This window comes from Vicugna pacos, chromosome 18 (assembly GCF_048564905.1).
Source record: "Vicugna pacos chromosome 18, VicPac4, whole genome shotgun sequence".
NCBI classification, from domain to species: domain Eukaryota; kingdom Metazoa; phylum Chordata; class Mammalia; order Artiodactyla; family Camelidae; genus Vicugna; species Vicugna pacos.
Genome location: NC_133004.1, coordinates 40,302,756 through 40,320,199, shown reverse-complemented (window position 1 = coordinate 40,320,199; position 17,444 = coordinate 40,302,756). Strand labels below are relative to the sequence as shown.

At 43.7% G+C, this 17,444-nt stretch overlaps 1 protein-coding gene and 1 long non-coding RNA gene across 2 annotated transcripts in view; both read left to right on the top strand.

Moving 5' to 3' along the window:
- The first annotated feature begins 1,144 nt into the window (after window positions 1-1,144).
- On the top strand, window positions 1,145-5,421 carry LOC140687141 (uncharacterized). Its single transcript, XR_012061278.1, has 4 exons — window positions 1,145-1,260; window positions 1,351-1,395; window positions 4,266-4,517; window positions 4,980-5,421. It is a non-coding gene; the product is annotated as an uncharacterized lncRNA (long non-coding RNA).
- Window positions 5,422-10,021: 4,600 nt separating this feature from the next.
- CUX1 (cut like homeobox 1) overlaps window positions 10,022-17,444 on the top strand; it is a 352,302-nt gene continuing 344,879 nt past the window's right edge. The window contains exon 1 of the mRNA XM_072943155.1: window positions 10,022-10,471. Within this exon, the coding sequence (XP_072799256.1) occupies window positions 10,415-10,471 (57 nt within the window). The 5' untranslated portion in view covers window positions 10,022-10,414. The remainder of the gene's footprint in view (window positions 10,472-17,444) is intronic.

Genomic DNA, 17,444 nt, shown 5'->3' with positions numbered 1-17,444 from the left:
TGAGGCTGCTGGTGCCAGGATCACAAAGGACAAGCTGACCTTTGACATCTCTCCCAGGGCCAAGTTCCTATACTACTGTGATCAGGTGACCACTGAGGTAATTCCCCTGGGGGTCCTGGTAGGCTTGGGCAAGGGAAGGGCACAGACAGGGAGTTAAAGGACCTCCCCCCACAGGGCATACCTCCCAGTGCCTCCCGCCTGTATCTAAGAGGATACAGGCGGGAGGCACTGGGAACTCTTAAGAGTCAGGCTACTTTGAAAAGCTCGAGCCCAAAAGGTTTCCATGGAGGCTAGGGCTGGTGTGGTCAGTCGGTTTCAGAGACAAAGGTCCTATCTACAGTCAAGTTGAACGAAAGAGATTAAATTACAAGAAGGTCAATGTGCCCACAGGTAACAGGCTGGCCGGGTGGAGGAACTTTATGAACAAGATCTTGTTTCTGCACAGTTGTCTTTGTTGCCTGAGGCTCCCTCCCTTCTCCGAGCCCAGCACACTCCTCCAGACTCCCCAGGAAAACTGAACTCCATCACATTGGGTCCAGCAAGCATTTTCCAAAGGTTTTCCTCCTCTTGCCAGATACCAGTCTGCAGCAGAGGTGGACTGAGCGCAGGACTTCTCATGTTGTACCATGGAGACAAAGCGACCAATACACAGAGACTGAGAGGAAGCCCCCTGTGGAGGGGGCTAATCAGGGAGGGCTTCCCAGAGGAGGTAAGATTTCAGGTGGGCTTTAAGGATTATAAAAATAAAGATTATGGAAATGGGTCAGCGGTGAGAATGGAGAAGGAGGTAAAGAATGTACATCCCAGAAAACCTCCACAGGAAAAGCCTATTCTAGAAACATGAGGGAATGGCAAAATGGCGTGGTTACTTTGGAAAACAGTCTGCAGTTCCTCCAAAGGTTAAACATGGAGTTAACCTCTGACCCAGCAATTCCACTCCCAGGTATGTACCCAAGAGAAAAGAAGGCCTATGGTCCCACAGAAACTTGTACACAGAAGTTCATAGCAGCATTATTCACAGTAGCCAAATGGTGGAAACAGCCCAAATGTCCATCACCTAATGACTGGATAAACAAAAAGCAGTGTATCCGCCCAATGAAACATTACTCAGCCGTAATAAGGAATGAAGTACTGACATGTGCTATGACAGGGCAGAACATCACGGCAAGTGAAAGAAACCAGACACAAAGGACCAGCTATTGTTTGATATCATTTATGTGAAATGTCTAGGAAAAGCAAATCCATCGAGACAGAAAGCAGGTTAGTGGATGCCAGGGGTTGGGGAGGTGCTGGAGTTGGGGAGGAATGGGGAGTGGCTGTGAATTGATACGGGGTTTCTTTTCTTTTCAGGGTGAAGGGAATATTCCAAATCTGAGGTGATGGTTGTACAACTCAGTGAGTATGCAAAAAACCATTGAATGGTATGATATAAATGGGTGGATTATAAGGCAAGTGAATTGTATCTCAATAAAGGTGTTGAAAAAGAAAAGAAGAGGGAGTATAAAGGTCATTCTTGGTCCAAGAGCCATCAGCCATGTTCTGAGAGCTTCACTCTTGAAAAGCACCCATGGGCCCCCCAGCAGCCAATTCCCAGTCTGGTCCCTTCCCCCGCTCCCTGCTTGTATTAGGTCAGGTCCCCTGGAGTGAAGATTCTGAGGCAGAAGTTTGTGTACAGGAAGTCTATTAGGAATTAATGGATCAATATTTTTAAGGGAAGCAGGTTTGAGCAGGGGAAGAGTTGAACTGCGATGCAGTCACAGGAAAGGCCTCAGCCAATCCCATGGGATCTCTGGAACTGGGCTGACCTATCAGAGCTGTCCCACGCTGAGGCAAGGGAACTGGGCCTCTGAACCCCCTACATTGACCAGCCGTAGGATGGGGGCTATCCCGGGGGAGGGGCCTGAACTTGAGCAAGGTGGATGTCTTTGGGGAAGGGCCATCTTGGGAAAGGATTCACCTGAGTCCTGTCAGCCACCAGCACGCCCCGCAGGGGTAGGACAGAGACTGTCAGTCCAGGAGGGAGGACCTGGCCACTGCCTCCATCATTCACTGCTCTTCCAAAGGACCGGCCGAGCTACTCTTCCCCTGGTTAGAAGGAGAAGTGGACGTGTCCCCTTGGCTTCGCAGCACAAATAAACCAAGAGAAAGCCAACTTGTTTTGAAAGGACCATAATAGGGTATTCTTCAAAACAGCTGCATTGTAGGCCATTTCTAGAACCTAGTTCTTGAATTCTCTCCCATATCATCCTTGTTTTTGTAAAAAAAAGTTTTTTTAATTGACATAAAATTCACATCACATAGAATTGTTTCCTCCTTGTTTTTAAATATTTTTTCCCTCCCCTTCTGCTGTTCGAAGGCGTTTGTGTACAAGGCTCACCCTTGAAGCAGCAGCACCTCTGACAGCAGAGAAATAAAAATCAGTGGAGAGTTTTTAAATGGCAATAATAATGACAGTAATGAGCTGACTTGCTACTTATTGGAGAATTGGAAAGTCACTCTATTCAAAGATAAGGATTCTCGCAAAGTTATAATACATCTCTTATTGGTTGTATGTATACGCCACTGAAAAATATCAATGTGAAATATAAAGAGATGGGCTATTTCTTTGAGTATTGTTTCAGCAGAAAAGAAGGGACATTTAGGGTATTGCTGCAGCTTTTTTTAAAAAATAATACATGATGTTCTGTCCCACAAATGAAAGCAAATTGGATCATCAAATTGCCTGAGTCACCTGAGAAGCCACAATTGAATGCCACCTTCCAATCCCCAGAGGTCCTATCTCCAAATCAAATTAAGTAGAAAAACAAGTTAAGAAAAATCCTTAAATAATTGTGAAAGTGGCCAGAGTTTTTTTGTGTGTGTGTGATCAAAATGGTTGATAAAGCTTGTATGAGGAGTGAAAAACATCTCATATAAAAATTTCATCTGAGTGTTTTTGTTGTTAAAAATCTCATGTGAATCATGAATTATGACAAACATGACTGGGGAGAGCTGTGAACAAGTCGATTCAAGTATCCCAGGCATCTGATGAGCTCACGCTCCAGTCCAGCTTGGCTTCTGGGACCGCCAGGATTTTATCAGATTCAGAGCTTGCTGATGGCCTGATGCTGGCTCCAAGCCTCAGCTGGCTCCTTTCACAGGCTCAGGAAATTGTGGGGAACTAGGGCTCGGGTTGGTCACCCATGACCGCGGTGGCCAGTGGCAAGTATCACTCTCCCGTTCTTAAATCTGAAAAGAGACCTTAAAAATGAAGGGCATGGTGAGATGGTCTTGGACCTTATGATCCTTGACCTTTGATTCTTACCTGAGGAGTAAATCTGGCTCCTTCCTTCCTTTCTTCCTTCCCTCCTTCCTTCATCAAACATTGGTTGCAGCCCTACTATGTGCCAGGCCTGTAGGTGATGGAGATGCAGAGAGAAATAAGACTAGGTCCCTCTCCTCAAATAGCTCAGTCCAGTGGGCTAAACTGAAAAATAACTGAAATGTGGTCAGATGGCAGGTAACGTTCGATTCTGAGATGGAATCTGTGGGTTATGCACTGGGGGCCAAAGGATAGCCTTGACCTCAGGAGTCAAGGATGCCTGCCAGCCCCAGAGCATGGCTGGCTGAACTGCCTAGTCTAGGGGGTGTGAAGACTTGCCTACCCCTTGCATGGAGTGGTTAAACTCTGGGCAAAGAAATAAGTCAGCGACAAATCTGGTGCCTGGTGGTAGAAAATTCTAGCAACTAGCCACTCAGAATAGATGAGCCCTGACCCATAAGAGCGGACACCAACCATTAGAGAACTGGCCAGCCCACACTGGTGTGTGTGTTCAGGGAGCAGAGAAGAGTCTGGTGTGGCAGGAGGGCTGACTATGGGACAGGGAGAGGCAGAATGGAGGCTGAGATGCTGGGCGGGGCTGAGAGGTTTACCCCAGGGACGATGGGGGAGAGCCTGAAAGATGAGCAGGAAAGAGGCCAGATGAGAGCAATTCAGAATGCTTACCTGGGTGGCCCTGTGGAGTGATAAGTGGGTGATTTGGCCCCTATGTCCTGCACACTTGAGAATTCAGAAGCTGAGGTTGAGGGAATGAAGGCATGTGAAAGGCAGAGGGGCCTGGACCATTGGGCCCCGTCTTCCTCTCTTTACAAATGCAAAGCCAGCATCCAGGTACTTGATGTCCACTTTCATCACATCACCCTTATCTGTGACCTGGAAGCCGAAAGCAAGAACAAGCCTGTGCAGACCTGATTTCTGCATCGTCTCCTAATCCTCTTTTTTCCAGCTCTGCCTGAGACCTGATGCAGCTCCGCCCAGCCTGGAGGAGAAGTCCACGCTCCCCGTGCCCCTTGGGTGTGCTGCCTTCCCGAGGGCGTGGGCCCATAGAGCCTGGCCTCCTTTAAGAGACTGGCCAGGGAACTTGAGATGGCCCCATCACACCACGAGCACATCACCAACGACCCCAAGGCGAAACCACAGTAGAGAAGTCCTAGCTCCAAGAATCTGAACTTCTACTCGGCACCAGACTCCATCTCAGGTGCTTTATTCTACATGCACTACTTAAGCTGTAAGTAGACCGTCCTCCAACTCACAGTCACGGAATATGCTGGAGCATAGGTCTACCCCTCCAAATGGGTCCATGGTGGTGAGTGCAGCCCAAAAGGATGCCAGGCCATCGGCTAGAGAACTCTTTGCAGACCAGCTCCCATGCACTTGCCTGGTGGCATCCGGTAAGACTGCAAACGAGCCCAGAACACAGAGCTTCAGGGTTGGTCCCAAATCCTGAAACCCACAAATGTTAAGCCAACCAGTGCTGAGGGACTGTGGAATTATCACCACTTTATAGATGAGGAAGCCTTGTGGTAGAAACTTTTCCAGTTGCCACACAAGCTCAGAAACCCCAAGTCTCCCTGGAGAGCAAGGGGTCTCCTATAAGACTTGTGAGCCATTTGCAACAGGCTGTAATTCCTAACTGCCCCTTCCTGTCCATGTGCTGCAGGAAACGGGGATCAAACCATCCCAACTCCGAGAACATTGGCTGAATATCTTCTCTCTTAATCCTCTGAGCTAAATGCCCTGAGATCCGAACTGCAAACAACCATCGCATTTTTCAGCCCCAGCAAGAGATGGTGTTGTTGAGATGAGCCGTTGATGCCTTCATTCATTCAACATCTCATTCTTGACAGAGCCAGGCCCTGGGAACAGAACAGGGAGAGGAAGGCAGACAGACTTGGTTGGTCCCTCCTTCACCTGCTGGCTCTTCGAAGTCAGCAGAAAAGCAAACCAGAGACACTTTAAAAGTTTGGGATTCTTCATACGGACAGCAGGGGTAAAACAAACCAAATCCTGAGTTCCACTTCGCTGAGCTGCATCCCTGTTTTTTCTTTATTCATTTTCATTCACCTGTGGGGTTTTTTTCCATTTTTTAAATTGAAGTATAGTCAGTTTACAGTGTTGTGTCCATTTCTGGTATATAGCATAATGTCTCAGTCATACATATACATCCGTATATATATTCTGAAATTCCTGCTGTATCAGTCGGGGGTCTAGCAGGAAACAGAATCACATGTAGATGATTCAAGAGAAGTCAAGAAGGAACAAGTTACGAAGTGTGGGCAGCATTAAAGGGAACCAACTAGAGGTTTTGAGGGTCCCTGAGATCAGCAATAGCAGAAAGATGTTACTACGCCTAGGCCGGGGCGGGGTCGCGGTGGGGTGGGGGTGGGCAGCGGGAGGGTTATGAGAGCTGGAGCCCCAGCAGAGCCCGGCGAGGGGATGGCTTGGTGGAAGCCATAGTTGTAGGAGGATGTTCAAATTCCAGAGGCAAAGCAGACACAAGAAAGGAGGCAAAGTCCCAGCCTCTTCTTCCTCCAATCTCCGTCCTCCAACTTCTCACAAAGCAGGTCCATCCTTTAGCTCAAGCCAGTGGGAAACCAGAGTGGAAGGGGAGCCTGTAAGAGTAGCCCCTCTGGGGCTCAGGGTATGGAATACAAGGGCCAACAGTGGGGAGCCTGACAGGGGTGGATGGGGGACTCCTCTGGGAAACAGGTGACGGTGTCCAGGGAGAAGTCATCCCATAGGAGAATGCTGCTGAGACGGTAGAGTTGTTGATAAAGGAGGCGTCTTAGCATGGAGGGAAAAGGAAAGTTAGGCTAGCAGGTTAATCCGTGCTTTGGCGGTAGTCAGAGTACACGATGGAGTCTCAAGATGTGAGAACTGGGTGGGCGGAGGCGGTGACGGTGATGGTTCCTCCCTGGCCCGTCTGTATTGATCAACTAAACCAATAACCACCAGCTGTCCCATCCCTTTGTGCTGTGAATTCACCACCATAATGCGTGTGCATCTGGCCCTTAACGAGAGTTCATGGAGACTGAGTACTGTTTGTAGGGAGAGGAAAAAAAATGATAGCATTCGGCAATATGATTCTTGGCAATTGACAGCTGGTGACAGAGGAGCTTTCAATCTTTTATTTTGTCTTGGTGCTGAGCAGCTAAGTCTGGTGTTTAGCGGTATTTTGTATTGATTTCCAAAAATGACAAAGAAAATTTCCAAAGCTGTCAAACAAACACGAGACATTTGTGAAGTGAAGTTACATTTCACTGCAATTTATGCTTTCCTCCTCATCTATTATGGATATTTCATTAGCGATTAGTCAGAAACTTTTGAAGCCAGCCTTGGGTTTGTCATTTAGATTTTTCATATCAATTTCCTTTAAAACACAAGAAATATTGCTCCTATAAATAAAGCAAAAGGCTGAGCGTGTAGGCAGATAATGCAATGCAGAAAGGAAAACATAATTTTCAAGTTTATGCAATTATGAAAAATAGAATAACAAAGTAGGCAATGTTTCAAATTAAGTTCCTAAGTGTATATTTCATTTAAGCTTAATAAAATATCACTGATAGTGCAGTAAAACCATTTAATTATTAAAAATCCTATCCGACCAGATGAATACTATGTAAAAGATGCTTGTCTAAGTTCTAAATTTCCACTCCTCTCAGCAGTCCCTCATTATGAAGACGATCCCTCATTTTACAAAGAGTTTTCTTCTGTCCCTCAAAGACCCGCTGATAACTCATTTTTAACACTGTAAATTATTTACATCCGAAGCCTGGAAACGCAAAGTGAAATAAGAGAAGTTGTCAGATGCATCATTTTATGTTTTATTTTTCACCTACTATATTTTCTTGGGCTCAGGCGAATTTTAAAGAAACATCATTCACGAAGATCTACAACTATGTCTTAAGGAAGGGAACGAACCTGTGCTGGGAGATGTGCTAAGTACCTTCTCAGACAGCAGGCATGTGATATCTCAATTACTCTTTGCAACAAGTCCACGAGGCAATTATTATTGCCCGCATTTTGTAGATGAGAAAAGAGAGGTTTGAAGAGGTCACATAGCTAGTTAGCAGTAGAGTCTGATCTGACCCCACGTGTTCTGCCTCACCATTTTGTGCTTTCTCCACTAAATCATGCAACTAAGGCCACGTGTAATAATTACCAACTAATAATTCTCAATATTGCTGCTCACATCAAATTCCATTGCCTTATGATTTGGCTTTTGTTGGATCAGTAGCAACCTGAACGCATGATAACACCAACGGGGCCAACCCTTTCCAGGACACTCTGGATAAATGTCTCTAAATTGATGGTTTTATTAACCAGTGACACGCCATGGAAATTCAATCTCACAGGGTAAGAGTTTGGGAACTTGGCAACCAGACAGGATATGCTGGAGGAAGTTTCTGGCTATGTTTAAATATGTTTTTGAAGTTCCTGCTGTCCCTTGGTGGTTGCTCTTTACTTGATGGTCATTGTCATCTTGGCCCCAGCACACTAAACCGTCAGACCTCAGTCGCTCAGTGGGATCTGTGTTGGGTGGGAAGGCTGTTTTCATTCCAGGGGACCCATTGCTTCTTTCATTGAGTTTGGCCTCTGGACTCAGAGGAAGTTCCAGGGATTCATTTAACCAGAGTACCATGTCTAGCAAGTCAGAGTGATGAGGCCAGTGGCTCAAGATTAGAGGCCTAGAGCCTGAGAAAGCCAAGTCCATTACTGTGGTTACAGCAGAGCCCAGAATTTGAAAGTTTGTATGTGTGTATATGGGGGTGGGGTGGTGTGGGAAATCACAGATGGTCCCTCCTGCTCTGTGAACTTGGGGACAAGGAGATAAGGGCCATTCACTCCCAACACTGTTTACTCCAGAACTTCTGAAACATTGAAGGAACCTTGATTTAGAGACCCCTGGTCAGGCCTGAGAAGGTCTCCTGTCTGGTTCACTACCACCAGGGACAAAGCTGACTCACCGAGGGTCATTAGCATACGACCTGAGACAAGATAACAGTTGTTAATTTCAGGTCTTCCAAGAAGGGATGCTGTCACTTCCTGGCTGCTGGTCATTATTCGTGAGTGTGTTAGGAGGGGCAGGGGCATGTAAGAGCATCTGCTTTACTTTTTTTAAGAACAGTTTTAGATGTGCAGAAATATTGAGCAGATAGTACAGAGAATTCCCATGTACCTCCTTCCCCGCACAGAGCCCCCCTCATCGTTAACATCTTGTGTTAGCATGGTACATTTGTTACAATTAATGTTCTATATTGATGTGCTCTTATTAACTAAAGTCTACCATTTACATTAGGGTTCACTCTTCGTGTTATATATTCTATGAGTTTTGAGAAACACATTGTAGCGTTGCACAGAATACTTCCCCCATCCTAAAACTGCAGGGCTGTGAATCCATTTCTCCGGTGTTTTGATCATCCTGAAGTTAAGCAGAAACTGTACTCCTGGAACAAGAAAGTACAGACAAGTATTATACTCCCAATGGGCTGTGAGTATTCTATGACACGGAGCTGGGCTGGGGAACAAAAACTGTGACAGCTAGGCAAAGAGAGACAGAAAAGCATAAAACAGAGTTATTGAGGGAGGAGAGTGGGGCCAAAAATCCCTTCTGGAGTGAGGAATAAGGAGGAGTAAGAATAAAATCTTCACTGAGTGTCGTCCGTGCCCATGTCTGATGCCTTCCATGCATTAACTCTTCAATCCTACGAGGTGTGCAGTGTTTTCTTTCAAGGATATGGAGGTGTAGGCACAGAGTTAAAGCAATGTAAGTCCAAGGATACAGGGAAAGAATATGTTGGAGCTAGGATCTGAATCTGGGCAGCCTGGCCTGGGATCAGGGAATGTGTTCTTAACCTCCATCTTCAGGCAGGAGTTTGCTACATCATTCATCTCCTGTTCACCACAGCCCTATGGGATGGGTTCATCATGGTTTGTGTATTACAGGTGAGGACAGAGAGGCTCAGAGAAGTTAAGTAAGCAGCTCAAAGTCGTCCAGCTACTCAGCTACAGAGCCTAGGGTTTGCACACAAGTCTGTCCCATCTGATGTCCACGCCTGTGACCTTCTCCACCCCATGGCCCGGTCTCCTCTCAGAGGGAGGATGGGTGAGGATTTAGCTCTTTTCTCCTCTGAATAGTGTTCGCGGCAATTGTTTCCAGGCAGCTCGAGGGAGGCAGTTTTTAAGAGAAGCAGCGACAGGAAATTTGGTCTATTGTTTGAAACAAGAGGTGCAAACAAGTCTCCTCTTTGAAGTGCTGAATAACAAATTCCGCTGGGAATGGCAAGGCGAGAAACTACAAGATTCTCGAGCTGGTGTCAGATGCGCGCGGCAGAGGGCAGGAGGGGAAGAGGCGGCCCCTGGAGAAACTGGGGCAGGATTTGTTTGAAGAGAACGTCTTAAATAGATCAGGCTACAGAGGACAGGAGAGGGGCTAGGGATCGTTCCTTTTTTTTTTTCCCCCTAAGGGAGTCCGTTTGTGAAGGAAAACATAGCGTCCAAAGGTGGGGGTGGGAGGCAACCAGTTCAACAGTAAAACGGAGAGCAGTTCCAAAAAGGAAAGGAAACCAAACTCCACCACCTGGTCCGACTCGGTTGGAAATAAAATGCGATGGGGAAACAGAGCTTGTGTAAACGAATCCCACCTCCCACTCACAAGTCAACATTAAATTTTGGAACGGGAGAGGGTAAGATACTGAACTTGGAGTTCCTTGCAATCGCTTCACCAAACTGCACGCCTTAGACTCTGATAGTGTATCCATGACCCCACCCTCCCAGCCAGACTCGTAGCCAGAATGGGATTGTTAATCAGATGCTTCCCCAGACAGTCCATTAGACGAGACTCCCCTAAAGTGAAGAAGTCAGAACCCTGGGCAATTAGCAAAGAGATTGCCAATGATGACTAGGGAAACACACCTTTCTCCAACTGCTTAGATTGCCAAACCTCGCGTCTTCCTGTACTTAAGGGGGACTTTTGACTCTCTCCATTGTCTGTCATTTGCAATCGATGTCTCATTCAAGACCAAGGTCGGGTTATCAATCTTTATTATAGATGCCCTGGACAGGGGTGTCTGGAGCCTCCACCGCCGCAGAGAAATGTCTGGAGACGAAAGTTCCCCTGGGAAGGACTACTGGCAAACGGGCTACTGCAAGGTAAGATGGACGGATCCCTCCTGGGCAGGCAGTACCCAAGACTTCCTGAAGGGGTGAAAGAGAGGCGACCTGCCAACGTCCCAGGTAGGTTCCGACCAGGTTGGGGCCAGGTGTGACGAGCAGCTGCAGGTAAGTCTACGGTGGTGCAGAAAGCCCAGATTTGATTTACCTGTGAGCAAGTCACATCAGAGAAGTCTCTACCGCTCGGAGCCTCAGTCTTCTTATAAGTAAAAGGGGGATAATGCTTCCTGCCTTACAAACCTGCTTCCAGGCTCAGCGATACAGCTGTGTAAAGCGCAGGACAGAGGACAGATGCTGAATGGATGAAAGCTGTTGTTATTAGGTGGTTTTGCAGACAAAGACGACTCTTCCAGCCTTATGACTTTCAATCTGGCCTTTCCACACCCAGGACGTCAGCAGATAATAGGATGTTCTGAATGGCTCTGCTGGCAATCCCCTTCCAAGAGTTTCCATAAATACATTTTATTTGGGGCAGGTCAGACCTCAGAAGTCCCCAAGGGGGAAAGACTTCTAAGGGAGGTGCGTGGCTAAGGCAGAACAGGGCTGGGTGCCTTGGACCTGGCGTCTCAGGAGTGGTATCCACCAGCCATGCAATACACCTGCATGTGGTTGGGGCTTTTCAGGGATTTTTCCTCCATCAGATGTTATTTTCTTACGCCCACCAAATAACCTATCAGATGGAACCAATGACATGTTTCTAAAGTTTTCTCAGCCAGATTTTAAACTCTCACCAGGGCAGGAGCTACTGCATTTCATTCGGCTTTATGAAAAGCCCCACCTTGCCTTCCCACCTGCCCCCAGTGCACATGCCCATGTATTCACACACACACACACAGACACACACACACAGACACACACACACACCCACGCCAGCCTGACACAGGCTTCAGGAGCAATTACAAATCTGAGTTGACTTTATTTCACAGCACACATGGAAAAGCAGAAAACTTTGCTTCTGTGTTTGTGGTTGTGATCTCAGCTCTGATTTCCAAAATGAAAGATCCCAGGTAAACAGGTTTGGAAATGGAATATGAGGCTAGCCCTGGCCAAGGTCAGACCTCCTAAAGATTTTATTCTGGTAATAAGTGCTTATGCATGGATGGAACTAGAGATTATCATATTAAGTGAAGTAAGTCAGACAGAGAAAGACAAATATTATATGATATCACTTGTATCTGGAGTCTAAAAAAAGATTCAACTTTTATTAACAAACCAGAAATAGATTCATGGACATGGAAAACAAATCATGGTTACCAAAGGGGAAAGGCAGGGGAGGGATAAATTAGGAGTTTGGGATTGACAGATACACACTAGTATATATAAAATAGATAAACAAGGACCTACTGTATAGCACAGGGAATTATAGTCAATTTCTTGTAATAAGCTATAATGGAAAAGAATCTGAAAACAAAGTATGTGTATGTATAACTGAATTGCTTTGCTCTACACCTGTAACTAACATTGTAAATCAACTGCACTTCAATAAAAAGTAAAATTTTTCAAAAAGTGCTTACATTGCCAAAACAAAGAAGGCTGAAGGATTACCGTGCTCCGTGGCATGAAGAATGTACATCGTGGGGCGGGGGAAGGCATTTAATAACCAGTAACAATGACATAGGATGAGAAGGCTGTGAGGGGAGGTCCCCCCTCCTCTGCGATGTCTTCTTGCAGTGCTCAGCCATCCAATGGAGAAGGAGCAGAGAGCTCCCCCAGGCTCTAAACCCAGCACTTAGTAGGCCCTCAAGAAGTATTTTTGCTTCAGAAAAGGCATTTGGGAGGGGACAGCCGAGATCATGTCATTCAAAAGTGATCAGAAAATTGAACAGGTGCTTGGCAACCTAGTGCAGAAAGCCAATCAAATGTTTGGGGCTCTGAACCTCAGTCTGCTTGTCTGTAAAATGATATTAAAATAGAGCAGGAATGCAGAGAAGCAAAGTTAGGGTATCTGGATATACTGTAGCTGAATGAGATTAAATAACGACTGACTTAGTGGGTGCTTAGTGTACGCAGGTAGAGCTCGAAGCATTTTGTGTGGATTTGCACGTTTACATCTCCCACACACAATGAGGTATGCACTTCTGCTGAGGAAACTGAGACTCAGCAGGGTTAGAGAACATGCTCAAGGTCAAATCATTTTTCGCCAGAATTTCAACCTACATCTGACCCCGTGGTTAGGTGCTCCAACGCAAACTGCTTCTCCTTAGCTCTACTGTTAAAATGCTGGCTGGACTCATGGAGCCAGGGTCTTTTTTGACATGGTGAGTTGGAAATGGGCGCTCACGTGGGAATGGGTCATTCGCAGGAACTGCCCATCACTTGGCAGCACCGTGGTACACAATCCAAAATGGACTCTCCAGAGATGCCACCAGCCTCTTCCCATTTGGCCAGCCTTTAAGGTGCCAGCCTGCTCTCCACCTCCAGGCCTCCCAGCTGAATAGTTCACTTACTGTTTCCCTTTTTAGGCATGAGTGTAGCCTGTGCTGCATTGTGCCTGCTTTTCCTGACCCCAAATACCCTCCAACTTTCTTTCCATCTCTTACATCCTGCTGTGTCCAACACCCCATCATTTCTGAAATCTTTTGCTCATCTAAACTGAGAACGAATATATTCATTGCTCAGATCAATGCTAATGCTATGGCATGTACCAGCCTTTCCTCTGCTCCTTTCCTGGATATTGTTTGTCTTCTGCTTAAGGTGAATCATTGTTTGTTTTTTTCACATGTTATTGCTCTATTCCAAACGAAACTGTAAGCTTCTAAGGGCAGGGATCTTGTCCACTGTTTCTATGTTTCTTTATAGTGTCTGACAAGGTGCTTTGCTCAACAGATAGTGATTGTGATTGGACAGTGGACATCCCAGCACTATTGGTGACATCCTTATCTGCCTCCCTGCAAAATACCTTTTAAATGAACACAGAATCTCGATCAGCCAGTCTGGCATCTGGCCTCGGATGTGTCATGCCTTCCTCCACTTGACCATAATGACTTCAATTTCTCTCAAACAACTTTGTATTTTATATTCACTTCAATTAGCATTAATAGAACAATATGTTGCTCCTTTATAGAATCTTTCCTTGGAGAATGCAAAAGCACTTTATAAGAAAGTATTAATTATTCCCATTTTACAGGTAGGAAACCTGAGGCAGTCAGTGACTCAGTGGCAAAATTAGGACATGATTTTTCCCTCTCTGTCTTCAATTGTCTATGATAATCACTAGACCATGCTACCCCTTCTAGGTTAGGGTTAAACTACTCTTGAAACAAATGACATTCCTGGCTTTTTCAGCATCCTGACTGTCAATAATATTTGCTCTTTTCCTGCATTATAAAGGTAGCATATTCTCACGTAGAAATCATATAAAATACAGAAATATGAAAAAAGATAAAACTTACCCATAAATTCATCGTCCAGAGACACCCACTGTTAACATTGTTGTGTTTTCTTTTGGCTTTCTTTATATGTATGTGGAACATGTTAATCTTTGTAGTTGAGCTCACTGTGTATCCTGTTTTTCTCTTTTTTTGGGGGGGTGTAATTAGATTTGTTTATTTACTTAATTAATTTTTTAATGGAGGTTCTGGGGATTAAACCCAGGACCTCACGTATATTAAGCACACACTCTACCACTGAGCTATACCCTTCCCCTCTGTTTTCCTCTTAAATAATAAACATTTTCCCATGTCTCTATATATTTTACTAAACATAGTTTTTAATGGCTACACAATACTTCGTCATTTGTTTAACAATTTCTGTATTGTTGGACATGGATGCTGTTGCATTTGGTTGGGTTTTTTTGGGTTTGTTTTGTTACCAGAAATACCTCTGGGATGAAAATATTTGCATTTTATTCTTTAACATTTATGCTCTCCAGATTGTATGTGTGTGAATATTTTAATACGAAAAAATTGTCACTAGATTAGAGGCCCACTTTCCCGGTTCTTCCTTCTGTCTCACACACACACAAAATTCTGACATCCTGTAAGATTCTGCTAGCCCTTAAAATCTCTAAAGATATCATAATATGGATTCTCAAAGCTGACACTAAATCAAATATGTAATGAGAATGAAGCCTGAAAGGAATGAAAAAAGTTTTTTACTCACTGCTGGATATATCAGCTTCTCTATTTGCCACTGGAACAAGCTTGCAAAATCTTACCAACCACACTTACCCAGAAAAAAAAAATAACATACAGTCTGACAGTGCTTATGACCAAAGAAAATCTAATTACACTTCATGAAAACAAATCTTCATTCAACTCCAACTGTACAACTGCAGGGATGTGTCATAAAAGATCTTGTGGAGAAAGAAAACAATATTTTGCTTCATGTCATGAATACACGTTTTAAAAAACTGCGTCTCAGCCCTGTGTGTCCTGGCATCAGGGACTTAATTGTGTGTTTAAAATATTGGCTGTGCTGTACATCAGAAGTTGACACATTGTAACTGATGATACTTCAATTTAAAAAATGAAATAAAATAAAAGATTGGCTGGCTAAGTGATATTGTAAGAGTAACATTAATAATGAAAGGTCAGTATAAATAGAATGCATATGGTTCACATCTCCCAGGGGGAAGGAAAAGGAATTAATATAAGGCTTTAGCACAGAACTTGAACTTTGCATTAAGCAAGAAAATAACAGTATTTATATAGTCCTTTACATATTTTAAACCCTTTCATGCTACTGTTAATTTTGTGATTTAGCAATGACGTCAGTGAGTCATATAGGATGGTGTTTATTTCAAGAGCGTGTAGGAAAATATGTAATATGAAATGTATGTGGGCCTCTTAAGAGGAGGAAGAGGTACAAAAAGGAAAATGAGATGCGATATTCTAATAAACTCTGAATTGCAAGAAAATTTATATTAGATTGTAAGTTTGGTAAAAAGAGACTGGGGCAAGGGGCTGTGTGGCTGGTGAGGTGGGGTTTGGAGGACTTGTTGGGTGATGAGAAGTCCCAGGTCCCTCTTAAGGGCTTGTAGGTCCCAAGGTAGTGAGCTGTTGGGTCCATTAAGCTTGAAGTATTTTCCAAGTGTAAGATGGAGTTCCGTCTGAAAGAGCAAGCTGCAAGCTTTCTTGTTTAAGACATGCAGAGGAGAACAGAATGTAATCGTTAGCGGTCTAGAAAGATACCTTGAGCTAGTGGCATCAGCATATGCTGTCCGGAAGTGGAAGCAGACTTAAATGGGGGCTAAGAAATTAAGTCTTTGAAGATTCCAAAAAGGGACTTGGAGACTGAGAGATGCTGTCACCAGAGAAAGGCTGAGGGGGTGGTGAATAGAAGAGTCTACTGTTTAGAGATCATTATAGTTTGTTCTTACAAGTTTGGCAGGTTCTTGGTACAATTATATAACTACACATCCATTTGGCGTATAGAGATGAATTATGTACTATGCATGTAATTACATGTAGCAAAATGTGTACTTTTATTTGGTGGGTATTTACATAGTACAGTGAGTCGTGTACTCAGAAATAATTAACATAAAGTATTATTTAAAAAACAAAACAATTAAAAGTAGTTTGGTTTTCTCGAGCTTCAAAAAAGAAAAAAAAAAAGGATCTGGAATCTTCTTTTCATTTATTCCAATAGTCCATGCCAAATTGTTATGGAAGGCAGTCGCCAAAGACAAGAAGACAGTGTAATTTCCCTTTGTTATTCATAATTTTTTGATTTAAGGAAAAGGCCTTTTCAAATTTAACGCGTCTCAATACTTCTGTCTGGCCTTAGACATTCCTTAATTTAAACCATTTACAAATTCAGTCAACTCAAATGAATACCTTGACATAATTTTCAACTTCTATCTTTGTAAAATTGAGATTTTAATATGATTTATTAGGAGTATGAGTTTTTTGTTTTTGTTTTTGTTTTTATCCATGCATCAAAAAGTAGCCATATCTTTATGTTTATTTGTGAATAAATTACGATGGAAATGTTTAGCAATATGTATTGTCTCTGGTTATCTGAAATATTTCTTGTTGGAAACTATTCAAAACCAGCTCTAATTTGGATGCAAAAATATTCAGAAAGTGAATTAAGGTTTTAGAATGAATCTTTTGTTTTCTTTTTAAGCATATCACATAGGACAGATTTCTGAATTTTTTCATTATTCTTGGGGGTGAGTTAAAAACTCTGTTCTCCATCTTTTCCTAGAGATAAAGTTTCTAGGTGAAACTTAATTTTATGAGTCCATTATAATTACGATCTTAGAACATAGAGACTCTTTTGTGAGGGATAAAGAGGATGACTTTTTAAAATAATGCCCTACATTGTCAAGACATTTTTCAGTTTAGAAGAAATTCTTGATGGTTAATTCCTTCAAGGAATTAGGTTAACTATATCAGAATGATGACTAAATTAGAATCTTTAGGAAACAAGATAATATATTTTTCTTTCTTGGGGCTGTCAAAGGAGGACCAATTTAGTAATAATCAACCCATATGGCATTTTAGAGAATTTGCCAATTTTCAACTTAATGGATCTAATCAACTACATGTAGATGTCGGGAGACAGGAGGGTCCACCAGTGCCAGGAGGGTTGGAAAGTGTGAACTTCTGAAAGTGCTTTACGATGTTCTGTAAGTTCCATTCATTAGCATTGTCCCATTCCCAAAATGGCCACTGAACTTTTCATAGGCAAAATAAAATGGGTCAGAAAAGACATTTAGGCATTCTGGACTCATATGTATTTGTCTGGCTTGGTGCTAAGCTGTATCTGTTTAAAGTTTCCAGGAACAAACATCATTTTGATCACCCCCCCCCATTTGATTACTTGGGACTTGATTTTTGAAAGATGGGATGGAGAATTAGTCATCGGCTTGGGAACTGTGAGCTTTCTTTCTCTAAAGGGAGAGCCCGCATGTCAAAAAGTGAAAATAAGGTCTCTGGATTGTTTTTTTGTGCTTTATTCCAAGTGATGACATTTTCAAGTCAAGGGGCTTCTTCGTTCCTAGTCA